The sequence below is a fragment of the Trematomus bernacchii genome, unplaced genomic scaffold (assembly GCF_902827165.1).
Source record: "Trematomus bernacchii unplaced genomic scaffold, fTreBer1.1, whole genome shotgun sequence".
NCBI lineage: Eukaryota > Metazoa > Chordata > Actinopteri > Perciformes > Nototheniidae > Trematomus > Trematomus bernacchii.
This window is the reverse complement of record NW_022987720.1, coordinates 14,382,433-14,406,359: the sequence shown is the minus strand read 5'-3', so window position 1 is coordinate 14,406,359 and position 23,927 is coordinate 14,382,433. Positions and strand designations below refer to the sequence as shown.

Sequence of the window (23,927 nt, the reverse complement as noted above, 5' to 3'; positions counted from 1 at the left end):
GGACTGACTTTATAATCATATTATAGAATGTCTGAAATTAAATACTATAGTATGATGTATAGAAAGTATTGAAAATATCACGAACAATTTGATATAATTAGATGTTGTGACAAAATAGTATAATTTGTCGAAAATATAATGAAAAAAATAATAGTGTAGTACGTCAAATATATAATAAAAAAATATTTCAATGCTAACAAAACATTATGTTTTGTAAGGACACACACAAATATTAAGCTATTAGTCTAAAAAGAGTAGAACATTATTAAAACAATGTACTTGGTACAGTATATCATTTGTTGTGTTTGGTCAAAACGGCTTTAACTTCTAAAATAGCTGCTGATGATTATTTTTTCACTATACCAAGGAAATGAAAATGTTTGAACTTGAGGCTCTTTTCCCTATGAAGTGCAATTAAATTATTTAGTGTTCAGCTAATCTGTCAATGTGACACAAATCTCTCCCCAGTGCAGACCAAAAGGAAAACAACACTGATAGAGATGTAATGCGTGAAGGGCTTTGTGGACACGGGCAGAATTTTTAACACACACAACAAACATTTTGACATTTGATACAAGTATGAGGATGTATATCATAGAAAAGGAAACAAATACAAAATAAATCTTATGACAGACCAATTATTTGACTCAGCTAGCTTTAATTATGGCACTTTGTACAGGTCATGTTATAAACTCAATATTCTGGGTTTGTCCAGAACATGAAGACATCAAGAGAACATGGCATCTTTAAAAAAAAAAAAGCATCTACAAGCTGCTTCATTTTAACCACACAAACAATAGAAATGTCAGTGTAGAATGTTACGTTATTCCATACTTTTGTCAAGCCACATAGATCATCGGTTTTGTGTCAATAAACCCAATAAAGTAGACTTACATTCTTACAAGTCTATTTTGATATGATACGCACATGCTGATATGTACTTGAAAGGAGCTAATGTTCTTCGTAATCGTCGCTCCTCTCCCTGCGGACTGTAAATATCCTCACCTAAAGTCATTTCAGAAATAATTGCAAAGGGACAAGATCCTTGTTCTGTGAAATTATAACATTTGAAGTTCAGCTGACGCAAAGAAAAGGCTTCAACAGTCTGATTCACCTAGAGAAGAGATTCAGTTAACTTTCCTCTTGTCCATTGCTGAGCTGCATCGAAGGGAAAGTAACAAAAACTGAACATTTTGTACCAAAAAGAATACATCTGAAACAAAACCATTTGATTTGGCTAACTTATAATAACTCAGGGTACTTTTGAACACATTTTTACACAGAACAACAAATGTGTAAATGTGCTAGGAAGAGACTTTATACAGCAGGTGAAATAACTTTCTACTAGCCACTGTTAATCAATAATGACATCAAATGTATATTGTATATCATCTCAAAGTCAGGCCTTTAATCTGTTCCTGGGTTGTGTTTTCATTAGTTATTAAACTGCGTCTCTTGAAAAACAATGATCACATAAGGTTTGGCATGTTTGCTTGATTTAATTAAAGTATCTGCTGATAAAGACAAAGGATTTGCAATCCATGGATATCATGTCATCCTCGCCTTTTTGTTTTTGAAAGCAGGAAGTGAATGTGACATCCACACACACACACTTTGTGCACGGCATTATTCTACACACAAACGGATGTGGGTTCCCAGGGATCAAAGGTAAACAGGTTGCATTGAAGTGCTACGACATCTTTCGTTGGCACACGAGGAGGTCACATTTACAATATTTACATCTGAGACTGAGGAATCAGTTTTCATGCGTGTCCCATAAACAAACTGTTCTGTAGAAAATGAAATTCTCACATTCCATTTGGATAATATTTTGTTTCCGTCCATGTGTGGAAATTATATTCAGCGAAAAAACACAGTAGTTTAAAATTACATGAACTTAACTTTATATATAATTTTCTCCTGTTTTTCTGAATGTTTCGTTGTATATAATACTGTACAGGATGCATGACCAGTAAGAATTAAGAGGAAGCATTCTGTGATGAATTGAGTTGAACAAACCTAAAAAAAACATGCTACTAAAGGTACTCCAACAAGAGTCACAATAAAGCTGACTGACTGAGCAATCCTCTGAGTGGCACCCCAAACCTGCCACTCTCTGTGACAGCGTGGGGAATTAAAACACTTCTAAAACTACAAACTTGCATCTTTCCCTTGTCTTTGAAGTAGATCAATAATTTAAAAATAATAAATATTACTTGAAGTGACAGTCAGACTGTGATTTCTGGGCAACGAGAGCTATCTTCTGCTGCAGAACCCCAGACAACGAGGTATTCCACCGACTCATCCTCTCCTTATTGTGCATTAGTTTATGGCTGATCCTGCATCAGTCAGAGTTCAACGCCCCCGGAGGCAGGGGAGCAGGTCTTTAGGGGAGGGGTATCGGCTCATTAAGAGAGGACTGGTGCAGGATTTGGTTGAAGTGGCTGTGAAGTTCTTCTGGAAGTTAGGTTTAGGTCCGCACCCAGCTGATAGGCACCCAGAAGGACTCTCGCTCCAGCCTCTCCAAGATACCTCTCAGTTCTGCACAGGCACTGGCTGAGTCCTCCTTGATCAGGACCCGGTCCACCAGTTGTCCATACTGCTGATCAATCTGAATGGCAGACTGACGCATCTCTTGGAGGTCTTCGTCCTGTTGCAGAAAAACAAGGTAAAAGCTGGTCGTTACAGCAGGTGGCAAAAACAATGTAATTAGATCCTTTAGATCAGGGGTGTCAAACTCAAGGCCCCCGGGCCAAATCCAGCCCGCGACTTCATTTTATGCGGCCCGCAAGAGCTTGCAAAGAATATAATATGTTTATTATACGGTTACATGCCGCTTTACAGAAGCATGTTGCCCATTTAATACATGTCCCACAATGCATCTCATTTTGTGACATGCGCACTGAAGAGACTTGCAATTATTTGCCCTAGACTTCTGCTTTCAGACGTAGTTAATTATGAAGTTATTACCCTATCCGATTATAATCCAATGCAGAGGCAAAAATGTAATATATTACATTATTTATATATATTATATATTTATATAGTCTTAAAGTTACAACTGGCCCTTAGTGTGCAACCTTAATGCTAATGTGGCCCGCAATGAAATTGAGTTTGACACCCTTGCTTTAGACCCTCCAATAGGTTCCTGTCAAAGGTTAACTGTTACAGTATTTATGATGTTTTTTCTGATTATTATCAGTGCTGTGCATGTTGCATTTTAATGTTGTAGATGTTTAAGGTTGTGCTAATTATAGCTCCTTTAAATACAGTTGGGACATTTAAATTACAGCAATGCAACAGTAGGAGTCACTTGGCACTAATGAATCTGAATCTAAATATAATTTGTGTTACATTAAACAGTACACATTACATACTGGTGTAAAATATATGCTATCGTTCTGAGCCACTGAATGGGGACACAGTTCTGCAGAGAGACATTGCAGGACTCACTGTTACGCGGCCGCGCTCCCCCCCTCCTGGTGAAGTGGCAGCGCTGCGGCGACGTCTGCTCTCCGGAACACGAGGTTTGACAAATATTACATAGGGCTTGAATTCTGCTGTCCGCAGCCTCTTCAGGGCCTGGGGTGATGGAGGATTTGCATACAATAGAGCACAGAACGGACACAAATCAGACATGATAGGAGAGGGTCAACAGAGAAACCTCAGACACTTCACACAGTGAGCAGATCTGATGTGACTGCCTGCATTCTGCAAACTGCTGCTGCCTGCAGGATCTGTAGCGCAGGACATGACATGATACATGTGGATGAAGATCAAACAGGAAGTGCTCAGCTGTTGCAGCATGACCCTCACCTCAGGCTGAACGTCCACCACACACATTTTATTCTTGGCCTGCACAGAGCGGATAGCCTCTATACTGGTGCCATACTGGTTCTCCTTGTATTCCCCATGCTCTATGAACCTGTGGAGAAACAACAAACATTTACATCAGCAGGGAACCAATCTTATATGTTGTTTACACATAAATTATGAAACTTTCATATTTTCTATACTAAGCAGGTTTAAGGTTTATTTTTATTAGGGCCAGAAATCATTTCTCACATGTATGTTTACAAAAATAATTAGTAGTATCCTAGAAATTAAGTTGTTCAAGTCCTCTGTTTCAATGTCACAAGAGTTGACAGAAATCCGTGTCCCTTTTTTATGGTGCTGATAGCTTAAAAAACTGAAATATATTTTTTACACATTATTTTTAGCAGTTTCTTTGCTTAGTTCTAGGTTACATTTAGTATTTCTTAAAGGATATAGTTTCATTTTACATCAACAATGTTCTATGTATAAGTATACGATACACAAAGTATCGGTGTAAACGTACTTGTTGTTTAAAGCATCTGCATCAAACTGCTGTTTGGTGACGAAGTGGTACTCCACACCCTCCTTCTCATGAGGCTTCTTGGGCCTGGTGGTATCTGTCGGAACACAAAAAGGAATTTACTTGAATGTTTACTGTTGAAGCCATTTTGCATATTTACCTTATTTATATTTATAATTAAATATTATTAATGTTTTGTAAGTGTTATTTTACTATGCAGAGGATGTAATGGATTTACTTGTGTTTATATTTATTATTGTTATGATTGATGTTGATGATGAATTATAGTGACATTACTTATACTGTAGGTGTGGGTTTGGCCCTTTAATTTAGGAAAGGTTAACAGGTGCTCACTATGAGTGGAAGGGCAAATAATGTTCCACCGCAAAGAAACCGCATGGTGATCTCTGCATGATACAAGTATTACGCCGTATGTTTACTATTTTCTCAGTTACGGATGACAATGGATCTTTAATGTGTATGCATGTTGTCATATCAATCATTATAATATGGGTTAATTGATCATTAAGTTTGTGTATAACTCACGTGGTACAGCCACTGCAAAACGATGTGGGTTTTCAGCAATCACCCGCTGTTTGAGTTCATTGATTCGTGCTCCAAGGGATCCTTTGCAAGATTGTGTGTTGAAAGGAAAGAAAATAAACAAAACATTGATTTGACATGGATCATTTTGTTAAAAAAGCTCCAACAACTAGGTCATCAGTATGCTGTAACACACGCTTTTGTCCACTAGAGGTCCCTGCTGTTACAGGACATGTGTGCCTCGGGGTCTCACCGATCAGGACCACCAGACGGGGCCTCTCATTGGGCCTCTGCTGGTAGCGGGAAACCTCTTCATAAGTCGTGTAGTCGCTGTCCCCAAAATCAGAGCCCTCTCCGGAGGAATCTTGCCTGTCCTTACGACTCAGCCGGAAACTCCTCCGTAAACCAGCTGCAGGAAAGCCAGGGCAGAAGGAGCAGAAAGAAAAAACAAGTATTTTGTCAGATTTACTATTTACACATGATTAGATAACATCGGTACACAACTTCACTGCCATGATGCATCTTAAAGCTTAGAAAAATGTTATGAGATTAGTGCAACGGGCAAATGCTAAATCAATATTTACAATAAATTCAAGGCCAATCTATTGACATCATGCATTAAAAATACCTTTGTAAATAGTGCATAGGGATAAAAATAGCTCACTCTTATTTGCAGTGTAAATACTTGATAGTGTGAGATATGAGCTGAACTCAGAGCCATTGTACTTCATGCTTCAAATTGGATTACATGCAGCCGATAGTAAATGCATTAGGTGAAGCTGCTAGGGTGTTACCTTGGTTGGTTATTGGCTAATGGTTACACAAGCCAAAAAATAAGATATGCGAAGAAACTAAGCTTTGCTTCCATAATTCCAAGGTACCACAGGTGAGTATTTGATATACAAATGGTCATTTTGTGGGTTAAGTATTCCTTTAAATTCATTGTACAAAAGGCATACAGTATAAACACCATTACAGCGGTTCAAAGCTGATCTCAGTGACCCGGAATAGACATCATTTTCCAACATAATGGTCCAAACAAGGCATGCTGCTCTGAGCGAGGCTACAGTGCTGAGGCAGGACAGACAGGACAGCCTGGCCCTGAGAAACACCGCGTCAGAGCAGAGAGTGACCAATCAGGGTCTCCCATGGCCAGTACTGTCTGTTTCCCCCACCAGTGGTGTGTACCTGAGGAGGGAATGAGCCGGGCACTGTACCTGAATAAAATTCCCAGGAAAACACCTGGCCACAGGAGGGCGCCACTGCTTTACACTTAGGAGAGACTATAACTGGCGTTAGAGCATCACACAACCCAGCCTTACAGCTCCACACAGGGTGAACGAGCAGCAAACGTGCCAGGTTGAGTGTGAAATGCGTACAACGCAGCAGGACCCTTGTGTGTGGGGGGGGGGGAGGTTAGCAGGGTCGGTTAGTTTGATGCAGGGGGGTGGGCGGAGGGATGAAGGGGAGGGTTTAAGGGTTTTACAGCTCCAAGCAGAGTGCATGATAGGAAGCACAAATACCGTTTTAATAATGTATTTTGTTTGGGAGAAGTTGCTGAGAGGTGTGTTTATATCGCTCCTTGTGCTCATCACCATTCCAGCAGCTCACAGGATGTGGGGGAGTAAATGGGGTCTGAAGAAGGGTGAGGGAGGGACGGCCAGTTGAAGGCAAGAGAGGGGTTGAGGATAAAGTGGACTATTGTACTGGAAGTGTTCTGTAAATAAATGTTATTTGGTCCTAAATAAGGCGCTTTTTTTTTTAAACATGTCTGTTACAACCTTAGTACATGTTCATGTATTCATATTCTATGTGGGGCCTTACAAAAACACTTTTTATTCTACTAGGTGTTAGGTAAGTGTATCTATTGAACACCGTCATTTTACCCAAGTAGCACACCAGCGCAAAATGATGACAAGAAATCACTTATTTATAAATGTGACAGTCTAATTTTGATTGCTTTAACATTTTGAGGTGTCCCTGAACCATCTGTTTATGCTATTGATGCAGCCACTTAAGAGGCAGATGTGTTGCTGGCACCATCAGAAGAGTTAGATGTAGATTTTTCTACATTACTCAAATGTTATACTTAATAAAAACACCTGTCATGTTATTCTACAATAACACATGTCTTTCCTCTGCCAAAATAAATTGAGATATTAATTTTCTCATCCATCCTCCTTCTCTTGCATTGTCTTCGAACCTGTCTCTTGAACCTTTAAAACCTTCACAACTTCCTCTTATCCCTCAACCCCCGGCCCCAGACAGGTCAACCCTACACAAGCAGTGATTTTAACCCCCCCGGCCCAGAAGCACCCAGGGAACCAGCGCACAGCCAGGCTGCAGCAGGCAAAGAGCTGACAGGGAGAAGGAGGTGGAGAAAGATGTGCACGCTCTCACCTATGTACTGTCCATTGAAATAGCCCTCACAGTCACAGTCCTCTGTAGGGAGGCAAGCAGGGAAAAGAGGGGGTAAGCACAGGGTAAGAGACCTGGAAGAGTTAAGGAGTAGGGGGGAGGTGGAAGAGTTAAAGAGGGGAGCGGGCCATGGAGGCGCTGGGTAGGGCAGGCGGGGCAGACAGGCAGCAAGCAGGCAGACAGCAGGAGGCGAGGGGCGACGGGCAGCCAAGAGACAATGAAGGAACGTCGTTCGAGGCAACGGCCACTAACTAATAAGGGAGGAAGAAAAATACCAGAGGAGAGGAGAGGAGAGGAGAGGAGAGGAGAGGAGAGGAGAGGAGAGGAGGAAAAAGTTGGCTTTCCATCATCTGGAAGCAGCCAGCTGTGAGCCGAGTCGCTGTGACCCCCAAACACACACACATGTAAATAAACCTCGCCTCCCAAAGATTCACAGCTGACGTGCAAACAGTCTCACAAAGAAAAAACACTACTTGTTGTCTGAATTCTGTCCTTTCAACTCATTTTGTGTATGACAATATGCATTGTTTTAAGAGAATAAGAAACACAGAAGAACGTTGTAAACAGCAGATTGATACTGCAGCAGATACAATAAAGATGAGAAGGAAAACAGAACAAAAGAGAATAGGGACAGAGAATGACGCAAAGGAAAAGAGGAGCTATTGTTATCTTTAACAACCTCTGCTTGGTTGGGCTATAGTCTCCTGGGATGCTTTTCTGCCTGCACATCACCTGGTGCGACACACACACACACACACACACGTATACGCACACTAGGCAAGAACGTCTATTCTATATTCTAGTCTGGTGCACTAACAGCAGGAGGGGAGGAATTAAGCTGGAAGCAAAATAAATCCCAAATGGGCCCCTTACTAACACACATGCAAGTTATCTACACACAAACACACACATTGAGGCTGTGATGCTTCTATGAACGTTTCCTTTTGAGTGTTTTGTGTAAAAATGTGTCTTTGTGTTCTAGTCCAATCATATTTGTTGCTGCACAGTTACCCACCTTTATCACATCCTTGCTCATCTGGTAGAGTTTGCAACAAAGAGACACAAAGTGTGACACATTAGAGAAGGTAAAGCTGAAGGTAGCAGATGGAAGAATGAGAATTTGGATATTTATGAAATGAGGATTTGACTATTGAAGAGATTTATTGTCATTGCGTATGACGACAGAAATGAGGGGAGAGGGGGAGAGGGGCGGGTCACATTTAAAGGGCCCCCGCAGGGATTTAGGGGAATTAATCAGGGAGCTGGAGGAGCATGAGGGAGGCCGAGAGAGAAGAGTCCCCCAGGCTCGCTGTAGCGTGGCGTAGCAGGGCTAGCTAACACACTGATAAGCTATTGTTGTCTTCCCTTGGCTCAGACCTAATCGGATCGTTAGCAGCTTACACGCCACGAAGAGCCACCACTCATATTACCCACTCACCTGGCGGTTTACATGCCGATAAAGTGAGAGCGTTATGTATTGTTGAGGCTTTGTTTCCCACTGGGCGTGATGTCTAACGCTGTCTGGTTCGACTTAAGCTGCTCGCTGGCCAGATGGACGACCATGAAAGAGATTAATTCATAACTGTGTGTGATCTGTCCCTCCGTCTCTGTGCCCCTCCATCTTATTTGCATCCCTTTCAAAAACGTTGTCTACATAGCAATATGGAGAAGACGGTCAATGAATACTAATGCCTCTGAGTATGCCAATTACCAACAGAAAAGGTCAATAAATGTCAATGAAGACATTGCTGCATTTATCCAGTGGAGATATCATTGTCCCATAATGACAGTGACCAAGTACATGAGGAGAGGAGAGGAGAGAGAGGCTGCAAGTAGTACACTGTGTTGATGAATTAATGCTGAAGATGCAGTTGAATCCTGAGAAGCAGAAACTTACAGGCAGGCTTTTTAGGGGATTTTGGATTCGGGAGTGTGCCCATTTTCATCCTGTAGGCCAGTCGCCTGGAGAAATGTGCGGCAGAACAGAGAGGATGGAGGCAGGAAGAGAGTCATCAGCAAGCAAAAGATGGGGAGGGTATGTTAGAAAGTCGGAACAAAAGATTTCAACATGAAAGAGGAAAATACAACAGAAATGAACAGATCATGAGAGCCCCTGGGCACAAACATGGTAAAGACCCACTGTCCATCCTCCATAAGAGGAAGGACCCAAACTGAGAAAAACACAAAACAGATGTAGGTCTCTGCCTTCTTTTTTCATCTATGTGATTATTTTGGGTCCTAGCCATCTATTCGTGGTCCGACTCCACTTTGTGACTGCGATTGCTCTCTTTGGTAGTTTTCTGTCTCCTTGTTGTGCTTTTGGGTCTCAGTGGTCTTTTTACGTCTCTATGTCTCGTCCAGGTGTTTTTCTTGACTATACACTGGTTTTGTTTTACTTCGCTTTGACTTCGAAGAGATCATTTTATACTGTCACTTCAAGCTGAAGCATTGTTTCGGTTAGGCCTGTTCCGTAATTTATCAATGATGATATAATGTCAGTAAGCAGACCCAAGCATATGCTATTTTTGTTCAATCAAGCTGAAACCTTTTTCTCAATCACACTTGTTGAACATCTATTTAAACAACAAAACACCCATATACGCTTATCAGAGCCTGGATAGCTCTCTGACCTGTGTCTTTTCTGTGTTTAAGCTGTTGTTATTACTCCAACAGACTCTGCAGTGTTTGGCAGGGATATCCCAGCCAGCTGAGATCATCTTTCTGACGGATTATGACACTAACAGCATCAGCACGCGCCTATTCAAGGCAGTGATTTGATTTATTTTTTTCCCGACTGCTTTGATGCTCCATGTAATCATGGTTGACCCTTCAAAGTGGAACACATGAATGTGGATCTGACAGATTACATAACATAGATACCAGCACAGTGTGGGGTCCTGGCACTTATCTATTCACACCACAGGTCGTTGGGACACATGATGTGACACCCCGCCCTCACCTCTCCTGGAACAGTTTGGAGGGGATGAGTCCAGCCCGCAGGTTGCTGTCTCCCACACGCTTGGCCTGCCACCACGTGTGGTCGTCCTGGGTCACCACCTGCAGGATGTCCCCCCGCTTGAAGGGAAGTCCTGCTTCTTGGCAAGGCGTTGCTTTGTCTTCCAAAGGGATGTAGTCAAACAACGCTCTCATATACACCTGTAATCAAAAACATGAAGCACCAAGTTCAGATGATTATTTTATTTAGGTAATTAAAAATGGATAAAGCTCTTAACCTGATTAATTGCTTAAAGGTCTCCTATTATACTATTTTTAGGCATATATTATAGGTCTCAGATAAATACAAATATATAAAAAACATGTCTATGAAGTGTTTTGCTCAAAATACCAAACAGATCACCCATTCTAGCCATGCCTCATATCCCTCTATTTCAGCCCCGTGATTAAACGCCATATCATGTTCAAAACCACATCAAGGGTTATTTCTGCAACAGTATGGAGCTTAAATCCTTTTCTCTTGCGGGTTTACCACAAGGTGGGTGAGTACCTTTTTATTTCCTGCTTCTTTACACATACTCTCTCCAGTACAGGTTAGCTCTGAGTGTTAGCGATGCTTGATAATGTAAACAAAGACGGTATTACTTCAAAAACACGTCGGGCATTGTTTCTGATAGCAACGTTTCTGATAGGGCCGTGGGCCAGCCCACATTTACGATATTATGTACATTTTTTGTTTTCTGACACTTTGTGAGTACCCTTACACACCGGGGACACATCATTGTGTATAAAACCCTCTGAACATTTCTTTGGAGGCCTGCATAGACATTAAGAGTATAGAAAACATATATATTTGTATAAAAATACTTTAAAAATGATGTATCTGTAGTGCCACTGAAGAAATGTTATAAAATATCAGATTACAATACATTTTCCCCATTCAAACTGTTTCCTTTCAGCTGCAGCTTCACAGAGCATGCTCGGTCACTCTTCCTCTCACCTTGCTCTCCTTCAGGCGGTCCTCTTCTTTAATGGCGGGGATTATCTTTAGAGTGATGGAGCCCTGGGACTGGGACTAGATCACAGACAGAGGAAGTAGAGGAGGGTGTGACTGAAGCCTGGGATTAAGGACAGACACTAAGTATACTTCACTTAAAAGGCTCCCTGAGGTGGATTAAAATGTTAATGGACTAACAGTGCACCCTGTTTATGAATAAATAAAAGATGATCGGAACATTTTAGGTGAGGATTTACTTTAATCGAGTCCTAAGGTCTTTTTAGTTTATAGTTATACTGTATAGTATTTACCTGTGCTTCCTTCTGGGACAAATACCTTGTTTACAAATATACAAAACCTGGGCAGAGCATTTTTTAGTTCAGCCTACTTATATATACTAGACATTTCTTATTACAATGACATAATAATAATATCGTTTTTTAATATTTGAAAGTATAGAACTGGTGTAAAAAGTGTTTTTTGAAGATGTATTTTTGGGTTTAAAATAAGGCTGTCACGATTGGCAAAAGTATTACATTGAACACTAATAGTTATGGTATGGTGATCCAATGTTAATGGCATTAAATACACCAGAAATATCTTGAAAACAACTACTTTGAACTAAAAAAGTCCTGATTTTAATTGATGTTATGCATGTTGATTTGATTCTGTCCCATATATAATACATAATAATAATACAGATAACATTGATTATAATAAAGATAAGTACCAGTATTGTTATCTTTTGAAGATACAATTGTTTTAAGTGCCCAGTTTAAATTGAAAATAATTCTTTCATTATATTTGATGTTGCCAATCTACAGCAGCCTTTCTTAAAATCTACATCAGAACGTTGGGCCTTACCAGCAGCTGACTGATCTCATCGGGCCTCTTCTGGATGACAGAGACTCCGTTGACCTCCCTGAGTTCATCTCCTACATGCACCAACCCTGTGAGGACGAGGGACCGCATGAAGACAGACTGCGCAGACAGACACATCAATGACAACAGAAGAGTCTTCACTGGGTCTTTGGGGTTTCTCACTCGTATCTAAAAATCGTTGTCAGATCCACAGATACGAGCCGCGTCTATCATCAGCTGTGATCTATTTAGCTGCAGCCACAACAATGAAATCAAAGGCTGAGTGAAGTCAGATCAATACGCTTTCCCCTCAGGACAGAGAAGAACATAGCAGACACACTATTGTACAATCAAACTCAAATATAGTTTTCATTTACAAAGAGACCTGAGGCTGACTCTGAAATCACTCTACAGCTTCTGTCTCCACACTGACAAGAGCTGTTCCCATCACTTGACGCAGCAAGAAAACAGAGGAAGACATAAATGATCGATGTATGCGAACACTGATTGGTTCAGTTGTCCATCATGCATATTTCCGTTTCCAATGCCAAACATACACCTTTATGTCGCTGAGATTTCCGATATTTCCATGGTAACGCCCATGAAAGGAACTTTGCTGAGTCTGTGTAGTGTGATTGATTCTCCAGGGACCCGTGGAGAGCTTTGTGTTTCAGCAACAACGGCACTATCTCTCCCACTGCTGCGTAGCTCTCACATTGGTCTCACTTTCATTACTGTATCAGGTTTTGATTTGTTGTTCCTTACATATACAGTATATTTTGTGTGAAAAAGTGTCACTGACTTCCACTGGCTGCAAGAAGGCACATGCCATCACACTGCTGGGAAAATCAGGAGCCTCCTGAGGTGTTTTGGCAGCTCATCTTCATGAAGGCTGCGTATTGGCCGACTTTCATGCTGTAAACTTTTTTGCATTTCCTGCTTCTGCGTTTTCTATTTCTTAAATGATTGGGCAATAGCAAAACATTTACCAATAAAATAAGGATTTGCACACCTTTAAGGGTTTAAAACGTTACTGCTCGTGGCCCCTTAACACAAAGCAATATCTACTAGGGCCACCTCGTCATATGGTACACGTCCTTAAACTGTAAGTAACAAATGTGGTGATTAAATTGTTATTAACCCTGCACAGAATGTTTTATTGGAACATTTTTAAAGCACTAGGGAGGTAAAATGTATTTAATTACTTTAACTACTTTAATTGAACTACCCCTTGTCTTTGTTTAAGCCCTAAGGTTTAGAACTAAAGGTGCTGTTAGTCTATTGTTGAGACACAGCTTGTAGAAAGCCCAGAGGGACAAAATGAAAAGAAGCATCATCTACCACTTCGGTCGGCTGCTCCTCCTCTCATGATCCGAGCCACGACCACCACCCCAGTGGCTTCGTCCCGCCTGATGGTTGCTCCCTAGGGAACAGATCAAACAACATTATGATCAGTAAAAAGCAGAAGGTCTGAATCCCATAATCCTTTTCATCCAGTTCTCCACTCTAAACCTTCACAACTCAGGGGGAGGTGTGTGGCGCAGTGGACTAGTGCGTTGGTGTTAGGATCAGGGGAGCACAGGTTCAAACACCACTGCAGTCAGCATGTCGTTGTGTCCCTGGGCAAGACACTTCCCCCCAAATTGCTCCTGTGGGGATTGTCCACAGTATTGAGTATGTAAGTCACTTTGGATAAAAGCGTCTAACAAGTAACATGTCATGTAATGTAACTCACCAGAGGCTCTTTGTTCTTCACCAGCCTCACAATCTTCACCGACTCTTCGTCCAGCTCGTCCTCAAAGTCATCGGGGAGCGGTGGCAGCACAGGATCAAAGTTCTTCTGCGCCACCGTGTCATGCACCGAGAGCACGGCCTGATGGGACATAAGACAGACGTGCTGAGAATACGGTTCTGACATTAAGCGGCATAGGAGCAGGGACTGCTGCCAGATGTCTACAAACACCTTCAGAGAGGAAAAGTATTGTCTATAGGAAATCTGGCCACATGAATATACACTATTACAACATCTCCTTACTTTCATACTACTGTATGACCAAAAGATAACATTGTGTTTACCTTGAGATGTGGTGAGGACAGCAGGTGCAGCAGCTCCTTCTCCTCTGTGCTCATTGGTCCACTCTGCAGCTCCTCTGTCACCTGCCAATCACAAACCAAATAAGCTGTGACCTGGTGTGAACCTGTGCATGTGTATACTGGTAATGCACACTGCAGTTTACTGGAGAATCATTGAAGACAGATCGACGGCAGACGTGAACACAGGGGAAGATAAGTAGCGGCTGAGGTCAGCAGTTTCCCTGCTGATAACTGGTAAGAGCGAGAGAGCAGCAGGATATGGAGTTTCATTAGATGGGCATCGGGATGATTCAGCACTTTGAGAACATAAAAATTCACTTGTGATACCTACATTGCTTTCTCTGTCGGGGCTAACTCATTGTGACTGACTGCTGTGCCCAAGTGGGGAAAAGTAATTTAGCTTGTGTGTGTGTGTGTGTCTGTGTGTGTGTGTGTGTGTGTGTGTGTGTGTGTGTGTGTGTGTGTGTGTGTGTGTGTGTGTGTGATGAACTTACATCCTCTGCCAGAGAAGAGGCACTGTGAAGGACGGGGGTTGGACTCTGTCTCTCATACTGTCTCAACTTCTCATGGATCTGCAACACAATGACATGTTGTCTATTAGAGGGGAGGGTTTCAGGAATGAATGCAATGTTTAAAAAGGACCACAAAACCCACTTAAGAAACTTTTTTCCTGAACATATTTTCAAATTGTGCATGTTAAAACAATGGTAGAAAGCTGTATAATATGTCTAAATGTAAATAATGTTACTTGTGAGATCAGACTTTGGCACTGAGTATTAACACTTCCTCACCTTCATCAGGTATCCCAAGCTCCTCTCACTGAAGACGTCTTTGAGGAAGACCATGTCCTCTTTGTGATTGGCGTCGGGCCGCAGCTGAGAGGTCAGCAGGGCCAACGTTTCATGAAGCCCTGCAGAGGAGAGGAATAAGAAAAGACAACATGTTCATTAACATAAACAGATGGACCACAGCAAGCTTCCAGCAGTACGGGACAGTATGTGTGGAGCGTCTGTGCAAACTCCTCTCACCCACTCCTGCTGTGAGGACCGGCATGGCTTCTTTCATGGGTCAGTGAGGTGAAGAGGGGAGGAAACCTGGGAGGAGGAGAACGAAAAAGTATTATCAGCATTTCCATACAAATGCTTTCAGTCCAAGACGATATACTTACAAAAAGGTAGTGGTATTTTTGATTGTGTGAGCGTGTACAACTGATGTAAAGGCATCCGGAGACCCATGTGCTATAATTATAGCCGTATATCATCTCCTTGTAGGCTTTATGCTGTAAATCCAGGCAACATTTTTCTATTTTGAAGTGCAGTAACCTCATATGCGCACGTGTAGGTGTGTATGCGCAAGTCAGCTGGCTCTATAGAGCCATACTACCAAGATAAACAGCCCTTGCTGGTACTATTAATCACGCCGAGGTTCAGCGGGCCCTGTGAGCGTTGTGTTGGTGTGTATGAGTGCAGGAGAGTGGGATTGTATCTGGCACAAAACCTACATGGAAATACTAGAGCTGTAATAAATAATTGGAGGTGTTGAAGCTTCATTCATCACTTTAACATTAAGGCTGTGCAGCTTTCATACTTTGTTTGTTTGTTTGTAGCCTTTATTTATCCAGGTCTCTTTTACAAGGGAAACCTGCCGCACATTGGTTACACATGTAACAGAAAACAAAAAGGACACATACAACGTAATGACAGGGGTACAATTCACAAAGACAGGTACCAGGAGTATCAAAAATAATTTCATCCAGCTGTGCTTTAAAATGATGCAGGGGAACCAAAATCTTCATTTTCAAAATGTTTTGCATGGTGTTCCAAGCTAGAGGAGCTGCGCACATAAACGTTGTAGTGCCTAAAACAGTCCTAGCACTTGGCACATGTAATAAAAACACATCCTGGGATCTTAGGCAATAGCTACTTGCGACTCTCTGTGAGATCAGTGAGCAGATGTAAGTTGGTAGTTTACCCAACATGGCTTTATAAATGAATATGTACCAATGACTGAGCCTCCGACCAGTTAGTGATGACAGACTTGCCTTGGCATACAGGGTACAGTGATGAGTAAGTGCTTTACAGTTTGTAACAAATCTCAGTGCACTGTGATAGGCGGCATCTAACCTTTCCAGGCAATGGGCAGGTGCATTCATATAGATCAGATCACCATAGTCCAGCACAGGTAAAAAGGTCACAGTGACTAGCCTTTTCCTGGCCTCAAGTGAGAAACAGGACTTGTTTCTGAAAAAGAAACCTAGTCTAAACCTCAGCTTTCTAAGCAGATTATTAACCTGAGGTTTAAAAGAGAGACAATCATCAAGCCAGATACCAAGGTATTTATAACAGGAAACCACTTCAAGCACTTTTCCTTGCGTAGTAAAAATATCCAAAGCAGTCTCTGGAGTCTTTTTGGCTTTTGAAAATAGCATTACCTTAGTTTTATCCACATTTAAAATAAGCTTAAGCTCAGAGAGCTGCGTCTGAATAATATTAAAAACAGCCTGTAATTTAACAACAGCCTCCTTGATGGAGGGACCTGCACAGTACATCACGGTATCATCAGCATAAAAATGTAAAGTTGCTTCATCCACATTTTCACCTAAACTGTTGATATATATGGAGAATAAAAGTGGACCTAAAACAGAACCTTGGGGTACACCATTTGTAATGTTTAACCACTCAGAAGTGAGCCCATCAAACTGAACACATTGGGACCTTTCAGAGAGGTAGTTCACAAACCACCCCACTGCATGGCTGGATAAGCCAATACTGACTAGCCTCTGCTTCAGAATATGATGATCGACGGTATCGAAAGCTTTGGAAAGATCAATAAACAGAGCTGCACAACTCTGCTTATTGTCTAAGATATTAGCAATATCATTCACCACTTTCATTGTGGCAGTGATGGTGCTATGTTGCTTTCTGAAGCCTGACTGATGTTTACATAGTAGGTCATTGTTACTTAAAAACACCTTTACCTGCTCACTCACTAGGCTTTCAAGAACCTTGGCCAGAACTGACAATTTAGAGATGGGCCTATAATTATTTAATAAATCCTCACCTTTTAGTAGAGGAAGGACATATTTTTGGAATTGTGTTCGTGCTGAGGGAGAGGTTAAAAAGAGAAGTAAGAGGTGGTGCAATAAAATCTGCAGCTATCTTTAAAAAGAAAGGTTCTAAGTTGTCCGGACCAGCCGGGTTTTTAGGATCTAACTTGGTTAACGCTTCATGAACGACTTCAATAGAAAAAGGAGAACAACTGAAAGAGTCACAGACTGTGGTGTTCACAGTAGCAGAGTTAGAAACAGAATCAAACAGAGAGCCACAGGACACAAAATGCTCAAAACAATTTAACATAGTACCCTGTCCGATATAGTGCCAGATGCTGTGGTAAGGCAAGGAGGTAGCTCTTTAGTAAGTCTTTTGTTCCGATTGAACCCTGTATTTATGCTGTTTGCAGATAAAGATATAATATATTATTATTATATAGATATTAATATAATATTATGAGTATTATACCTTTTGTAGAATAAGAATCTGGTGGTGGCTGCGCAGGATTGTTTCTGACTGCTCCAAAATGTCCAATAACAGTGCATTGCAAAGTCCAAAAGTCAAAATGTATAAAATAAAAACATTTTCCTAAATTCACAAAATGTTATTATGAAATTAAATATTCTGCTTCAATCCAAGATTGTTGGAGTTTGGACTTTTAAAAAAAAGAGAAAAAAATATTGCTCTCCTGCTTTCCGCACACAGAGGGAGGCATGCACCTGTAATAATGCCGCAATCAAGCAACAATCTCACAGCACCATCATTAACATTTATATAACCACAATATTTTAATTAACAATTTCATTTAAGGGTTTTGAAATGTTTTGTGGTATCACATTATAAAAAATACCAACAAAATTTAGGCTATACCATTTTTTCTTTTGAATACCTCAACAGGAGCTTCAAATGAAAAACAATGACATTTGGTAAAGCCCTGGAAATAAAAAAAAGCTGTGTATCACACAGTACGACAGATAACTGCGGTAAAAATAATTTCTGAATAACTAACATCTCATAAATCAGCGGTACGTACGACCCTCTCACACACAACTATATGTGTATGGGACAGTTATCTATATAGTTGCATACTAAGAACACCATTTTAGTTCTGTATAATGGACATTTTCTTGCAGTATATACACTGGAGAATAACTTTCTTTACACATCTGTATTCATATGCTGACAGATATAGGAGTGAGTCAAAAGATACTGTCAGCTAAAGCACTGCTGAATTATTTCAGCCACCACCAATCAATATCTCGTTACTCCAATCAATATTCTCCATACTTCCTGCCACTGGGAACACAAGTCAATAACATAAACCACAGACTTCATCATATTACGCTAGGAACCGATGAAAAACAGCAGCAAAACCAAAAATGCAGCAAACCGGAAAAAACAAAGCTGCTAAAGAGTATTAGCATATTGGAAGAAGTGGTAACAATTATAAATAAACAGTTTTGGTCTACAATAATGTTGAGGACATAGTTTACTATGGGCTTGTTTGAGATTATTTTAAAACACATCTATGTACAGAATTACATATTCTACACATATTTACTCTGTCAAAAGATGTATTGTGTTGAATCTATTTAGTGTGGTCTGTTTAGTATGTGTACATAAAATAAACATAAGCTTTACAACGGATTAATTCAGTGTAGGGCTATTTATGGGTCTGCCACTTTATGGAGGCCTGCCATGCTGATGCATCTTGTATTGGTGTATTTCCTTGCATACAGACTACATTTTATGAATAATAATGTTTACAAAACTGATTTTCTGTGTTCAGTGGCCACTATTCAATCAATAAATCTAGAAGCATGAACTGCTGGTTACCGAAGCCATAGAAAAAAAAACAGAAGTGCCACACTGAACAGGTTTGTGAACTGTCAGTGTTTTGTATGACACGACATGGGCTAATGCACAGTATGGAGAAACAGGTGTATAGCAGTGGCATACAGGCAGCTTACAGTCAGTAACATGCAGGCAAGATGATCAGGTACAAGAGCAAAGGGCTAAGGCAGGCAGGTGGCCGGGACAGGAACACGGCTGGAAACAAATGATATAGAAAATCCTGTTTATTTTGGGGCTAATGATAAGCATCTGTGCCTGTAGGTCACATGGTGTTCAGACTGCAGTGGCAGCAAGACAACAGGTGAGAGATAGCAAGACTGATAATGGAAACACAGACAAACTAAACAAAACAGGGTAAGATTAAGAAGAGAAGGACAGAGAAGATTAAGAAAGGTTATCTCAAACAGTCTATCAAGATGTGTGAAAGATGGGGAAAAGGCATCCTATACGGCTGCTTTAAGGCAAACAATTGCACTTGTATCTTTTTAAGATTGTCGGTGAGAATGTGTTTCTATTTTGCAGGAATGCACTTTTCTCTCTCCTCCCAAATCATTTCTAAAGTGTATCCTTGTGCTTTGAAGGTACATAATCAGAATATGATTAACCTCAGCAGAGACAGAGTGAGACAGCAATGAGCTCATGAATAATGCACAGAGAACTATTACAGAGCCAGAAAGAGGGATGAGGAGTAGATGAGGATGCTCTTCTTTTCTGTCTTTGTTCTGTCAGGAGAATCAGTGGGTTCAACACACAAGAGAGAGTCTCTTTTTTTTCAAGTGTCAGCAAGGATCTTCTCCACAAAACCTCACTATATTTTACTCTGAGAGGATGGAATACAAATCGTTGTCAATACAGTGCCTCTATGAATGGCAAAGTTCTTCACTCTGCATATCAATAATCACTTCCACTGATGTTTTATAACAATAACAAACATCTTCAGCAAAGACACCCTTCAAACGTTTCCTACCATCTTCTCCCACCCATCTTATGAAATTGTAGAGTTGAGTGGAATAAATGGGCAATACAATGGGATGTCTCACACTGTAATGTTCACAATTATAGTACTTTAAAGATATTGTGTGAATGGATTTGTCATCACAATTGGAGGACTTTACACTAATGGAATGTTATTAAGAGCTCTGTGCTTCTCATTATATGTTGTTCATTATCATATTTATTGCCACTATCCTCCTTTATTTCCAACACATATTCTTTTTGTTGTGAATATTTTTTTGAAGTGAATTGCAAATAAACATCCACAGCTCTGAGAAAAAATCTGAGAAAATAAGAAGCTTTTCATACAATGGAAACACATCTAGGCCAAAACACGTTAAAAAAAACTCTTCAGATAACTAGTATGGAATAAACTTGTAATATATAGAATGCATGGACTCAATTGGAGTAATCTGATTTTGGTGATTTATGAGGACATTTTACATATCCCAGGGAAGGGATATCGGGACAAAACGTTTTCTTTTGGGAATACATTTGAATGTATTGCTACTACAGGGTAAATACATGAGGGCCTGACTCATGACTGTGAGCACTGGACAGTTCCTGACCTTTTGATGCCTTAGGAGGACCACCCGATTTGAAGAAAACAAAGGAAACTGAAGAGAAAACCCTTTTAAATGTATTTAGGATTAGTTCAGGGAAATTCACTTTTTTTACATTTCAACTGATATTACATGCATTTCGAAATTGCAGGTTTTAAAGAATCAAAAGTGTGTGGTTATTACAGTACATCTCTTATTACAACTAACTGTCCTGGGAGAATGACAACATCGTCTGAGTTTATGACGACGTGGTGATGTCATCACTGAGGGGCATTGTGGGAGAACTTTTAAGTTGAGTGGGGTTATATTAAGGAAGAAAGGGATAGATTGAGGTAACTGTGGTCGACTCTTTTCATTTTAGGGGAAGAAAAGAAAGTCGTTTTCCATAGTTGCAGTTTGATCACAACTATAGGTTGTTGGAAGAATCACTATTGGAATCAGTAAAGAGACATAAGTAGATTGTACAAACATCCCAAAGCTCTATTGTACTGTCGTTTTTAGTGGGGCAGTGAAGAGTTGTATACAATTGATGGTACAAAAAAGCTAGATTCTCTTCATAGTTTTCAAATTAATCAGTAATACACATTTGTGTATCAAAGTTGGAATCCACATACCATTCAACATAGATTCACAGCCTAATGATTTGTTTCCTGAGATTCTATTGTACCCGTTTTAAATCTTGTTTTTTGCAGTTCATGCTGATGCTCTTATGTCTTGCACCGGGAGGAAAACACAATTTTGTTTCTCTATGTATTACTGCTCTGTATAGATGACATTTAAGTCCCCATTATCCTTATCTTGCTCAGACAGTCCTTCAGAAAGAACAGCACTCCTGCTATCTTACATCACTTCAAAAACATGACTACAAACATCAAATCAACAAAACGTCACTGAGCCATAAATAAACTCAGACATCACACTTTTTGCATTTCATCCAAGCCAAAAAAAAGACTTTTTCAGTTCAAATCTAGTTAAGAGCTTAGCTGCAGATCACACAAACATGATGGAGCCTCAGTGAGGTCAGAAGAAGTCAGCTGATCAGATAACAGCCTGCGTCATACAACGTTCATCTAGACTCATTTCGCTGAATTGCAGACAGATCAGCCATTAGTACCGCTGTCAGTGCATTAATAACATGATCCTGTGCTAAATAAGAGATCTGTAAACCAAAATAACACCATGTAAATCTCAGTTGTTTTGTCCACACATCATGTGATTATGCATATATCGATAAGTAGTTTTACAGCCATCAACCAATAGGAACACACAACCAACAAAATCCTACTTCATCCTACTCTAGCTTTTAGGAAGGACGTTGGGATGGATAATTATAGAAGAGGCTGGGGTCTACTTCTACATACTAAGTGTCTACGTTTCTGGTGGATGATAATCTGTGTCTAACCATAACAGAGCAGTTTTATTTCCCCACAAAGTTAAGGCACAAACAAGACTTCATAAGGTTTTATGAAAGACCAAGGGATTGGGTTTTAATGACTATGTTATCCAGGGTAGGGGACGAGCAGTCTTGCTTTAAAAACAACGCTGTCTGTTGGTTGGAAACACAAATTGAACAACAGTCTCCCTTCTTAACAAATATGTGTTGATCTGTAACACCATCAGCTGACTTCCTCTTTTTCTCCAATACAATCACTACAGCCACTTCGCCAAGTAATATAAACATGTGTTGTTTTATAGAAACAACTCAGACTGTTATTCTTGTTAGGGAGACAGTCTCCATTGTTTATGTTCTGGGAGAATATGCCTCAGCAGCCCTCTATGTATGTCGAAAAGCTGCTGAAGACAAAATGTGCCATCTGTGCCGGTTATCGTGATGCCTGTGAGGGTAGAGGGTTCATCAGAAACACCTTCTCAATCCTAACAGCTCTTTTTTTAAATGTATTGTCTACAATGCTGTGAAAATGTGCCTTGGCATCGAGATGGTAAAACAACAAATGCTTGGTCAAGCTGTTCTCAGCAGGCTGCATCTCAGAGACTGTTTCCCTTCGCCAAGACGACGAGACCCTGCTCCTGTCTGAGCGACATGCTTTTACAATATGGTGGAGGATATTATTTCTGCAGTCACAATACAGGAAACAATTTAACCGAGCAGTGAGGAAAGGAGCAAGAGGTTGGATGATCGTTTTGCACTGCAGCCTTTCACTGCATACTTACACAACACGGGCAAATAACACACACTGGTGGATGGTATATATACACATACGTGTCCACACACAAAGACACATCTCGGTCAGGACATGGAGTGTCTTGGCTCGACTCCTCACTGCTTCGAGAATGAACATCGCTCTCACGCTGCTAATCCAGTGCCCTGACAGTAATGGGAGGCAACAGTAAGCATGTTTGGCCAGCACCCAACATGCCTTTCACACACGCACGCACACACCTTCCCCAGCTGCACCCATCGTATCATCTCAGAGGCCGGGTGTGGTCCATTAGAAACTTATATCATCCCCAACACGGAGGGAAAAATAATTATGTTGACAGCTGACACACTCCTGCATACTGTCACTCAAATGCTAAACCCCTCTCCCCAATCTCCATACACCCACTCCCTCACTGCTGCACATCAAAGCACAGGCAGATGTTTACTCCCTTCAGTTGCTCTTTTTCTCTCCTCTCTTACTTCCTAATGTCTATGGAGCATAATGCCGGCCCTTCATCCCTCCCTCCCTCCCTCCCTCCCTTGTTTTCTCTCCTCCATCTCACTGCATCCCTCTGCAGTGCTACGGCTCTCTGCTCTCCTCTCATACATCCTGCCGTCAGCTGGCAGACGGAGAAAGAAAAAGGAAAACACACCCTGGATGGATAGCAGCTTGTCCAATTCCTCGTGTTCAGCCTGGAAACAAAGGCGTTAAACAGACAAACATGGCCTGCTTACCTTCTCTCTGTCTCTCCTCCTCTCTCGCTCTCTCAGTGTGTGTGTCCCTCCTGACTGCAGCCACACGGTTTCTCTCGCTCTGATTCCTCCTCCTTCCTTCTTCTTCCTCCTCTGTTCTACTGCTCTCACAAACCTGCTGCTGCCGCTGAGTGTCCGCCTCTCTCTCTTTCTCCCTCTCTCAGCTCCTCCCCTAACCACCCTCCTCCCTTTATATGCTCTGATGCTCTCTCCGGTCACAACATCAGTGGATGAAGAATGCTATAGAAAGGCTGAGATTTTGTATTTTGCTGCCTGTGAGATTCTATATCTCCATTTTGTGCACTTCATGTGTTTTCATTGAATTCAAGTCACGTGGTTAGGCATTTAT

At 41.0% G+C, this 23,927-nt stretch overlaps 1 protein-coding gene across 3 annotated transcripts; it reads right to left on the bottom strand.

The window, feature by feature from the left end:
• Positions 1–638: 638 nt before the first annotated feature.
• Positions 639–23,716, bottom strand: mpp3a (membrane protein, palmitoylated 3a (MAGUK p55 subfamily member 3)). 3 transcript variants are annotated; one of them, XM_034142328.1, is made up of 20 exons: positions 23,561–23,716; positions 15,233–15,298; positions 14,996–15,114; positions 14,699–14,776; positions 14,187–14,267; positions 13,846–13,983; positions 13,452–13,533; positions 12,114–12,199; positions 11,253–11,327; positions 10,257–10,453; positions 9,195–9,259; positions 8,313–8,333; positions 7,280–7,321; positions 6,097–6,162; positions 5,133–5,288; positions 4,883–4,963; positions 4,340–4,433; positions 3,817–3,925; positions 3,454–3,582; positions 639–2,650 (listed from the first exon to the last, which is right to left on the bottom strand). In XM_034142328.1, the coding sequence occupies exons 2-20, from the start codon at positions 15,267–15,269 to the stop codon at positions 2,471–2,473; spliced, it is 1,836 nt and encodes a 611-aa protein (XP_033998219.1). In that variant the 5' UTR covers positions 15,270–15,298; positions 23,561–23,716; the 3' UTR covers positions 639–2,470. The 3 variants fall into 3 exon arrangements, with proteins under 3 accessions (XP_033998219.1, XP_033998220.1, XP_033998221.1); XM_034142329.1 differs by lacking the exon at positions 6,097–6,162; XM_034142330.1 differs by lacking the exons at positions 6,097–6,162; positions 7,280–7,321.
• Positions 23,717–23,927: the final 211 nt, after the last annotated feature.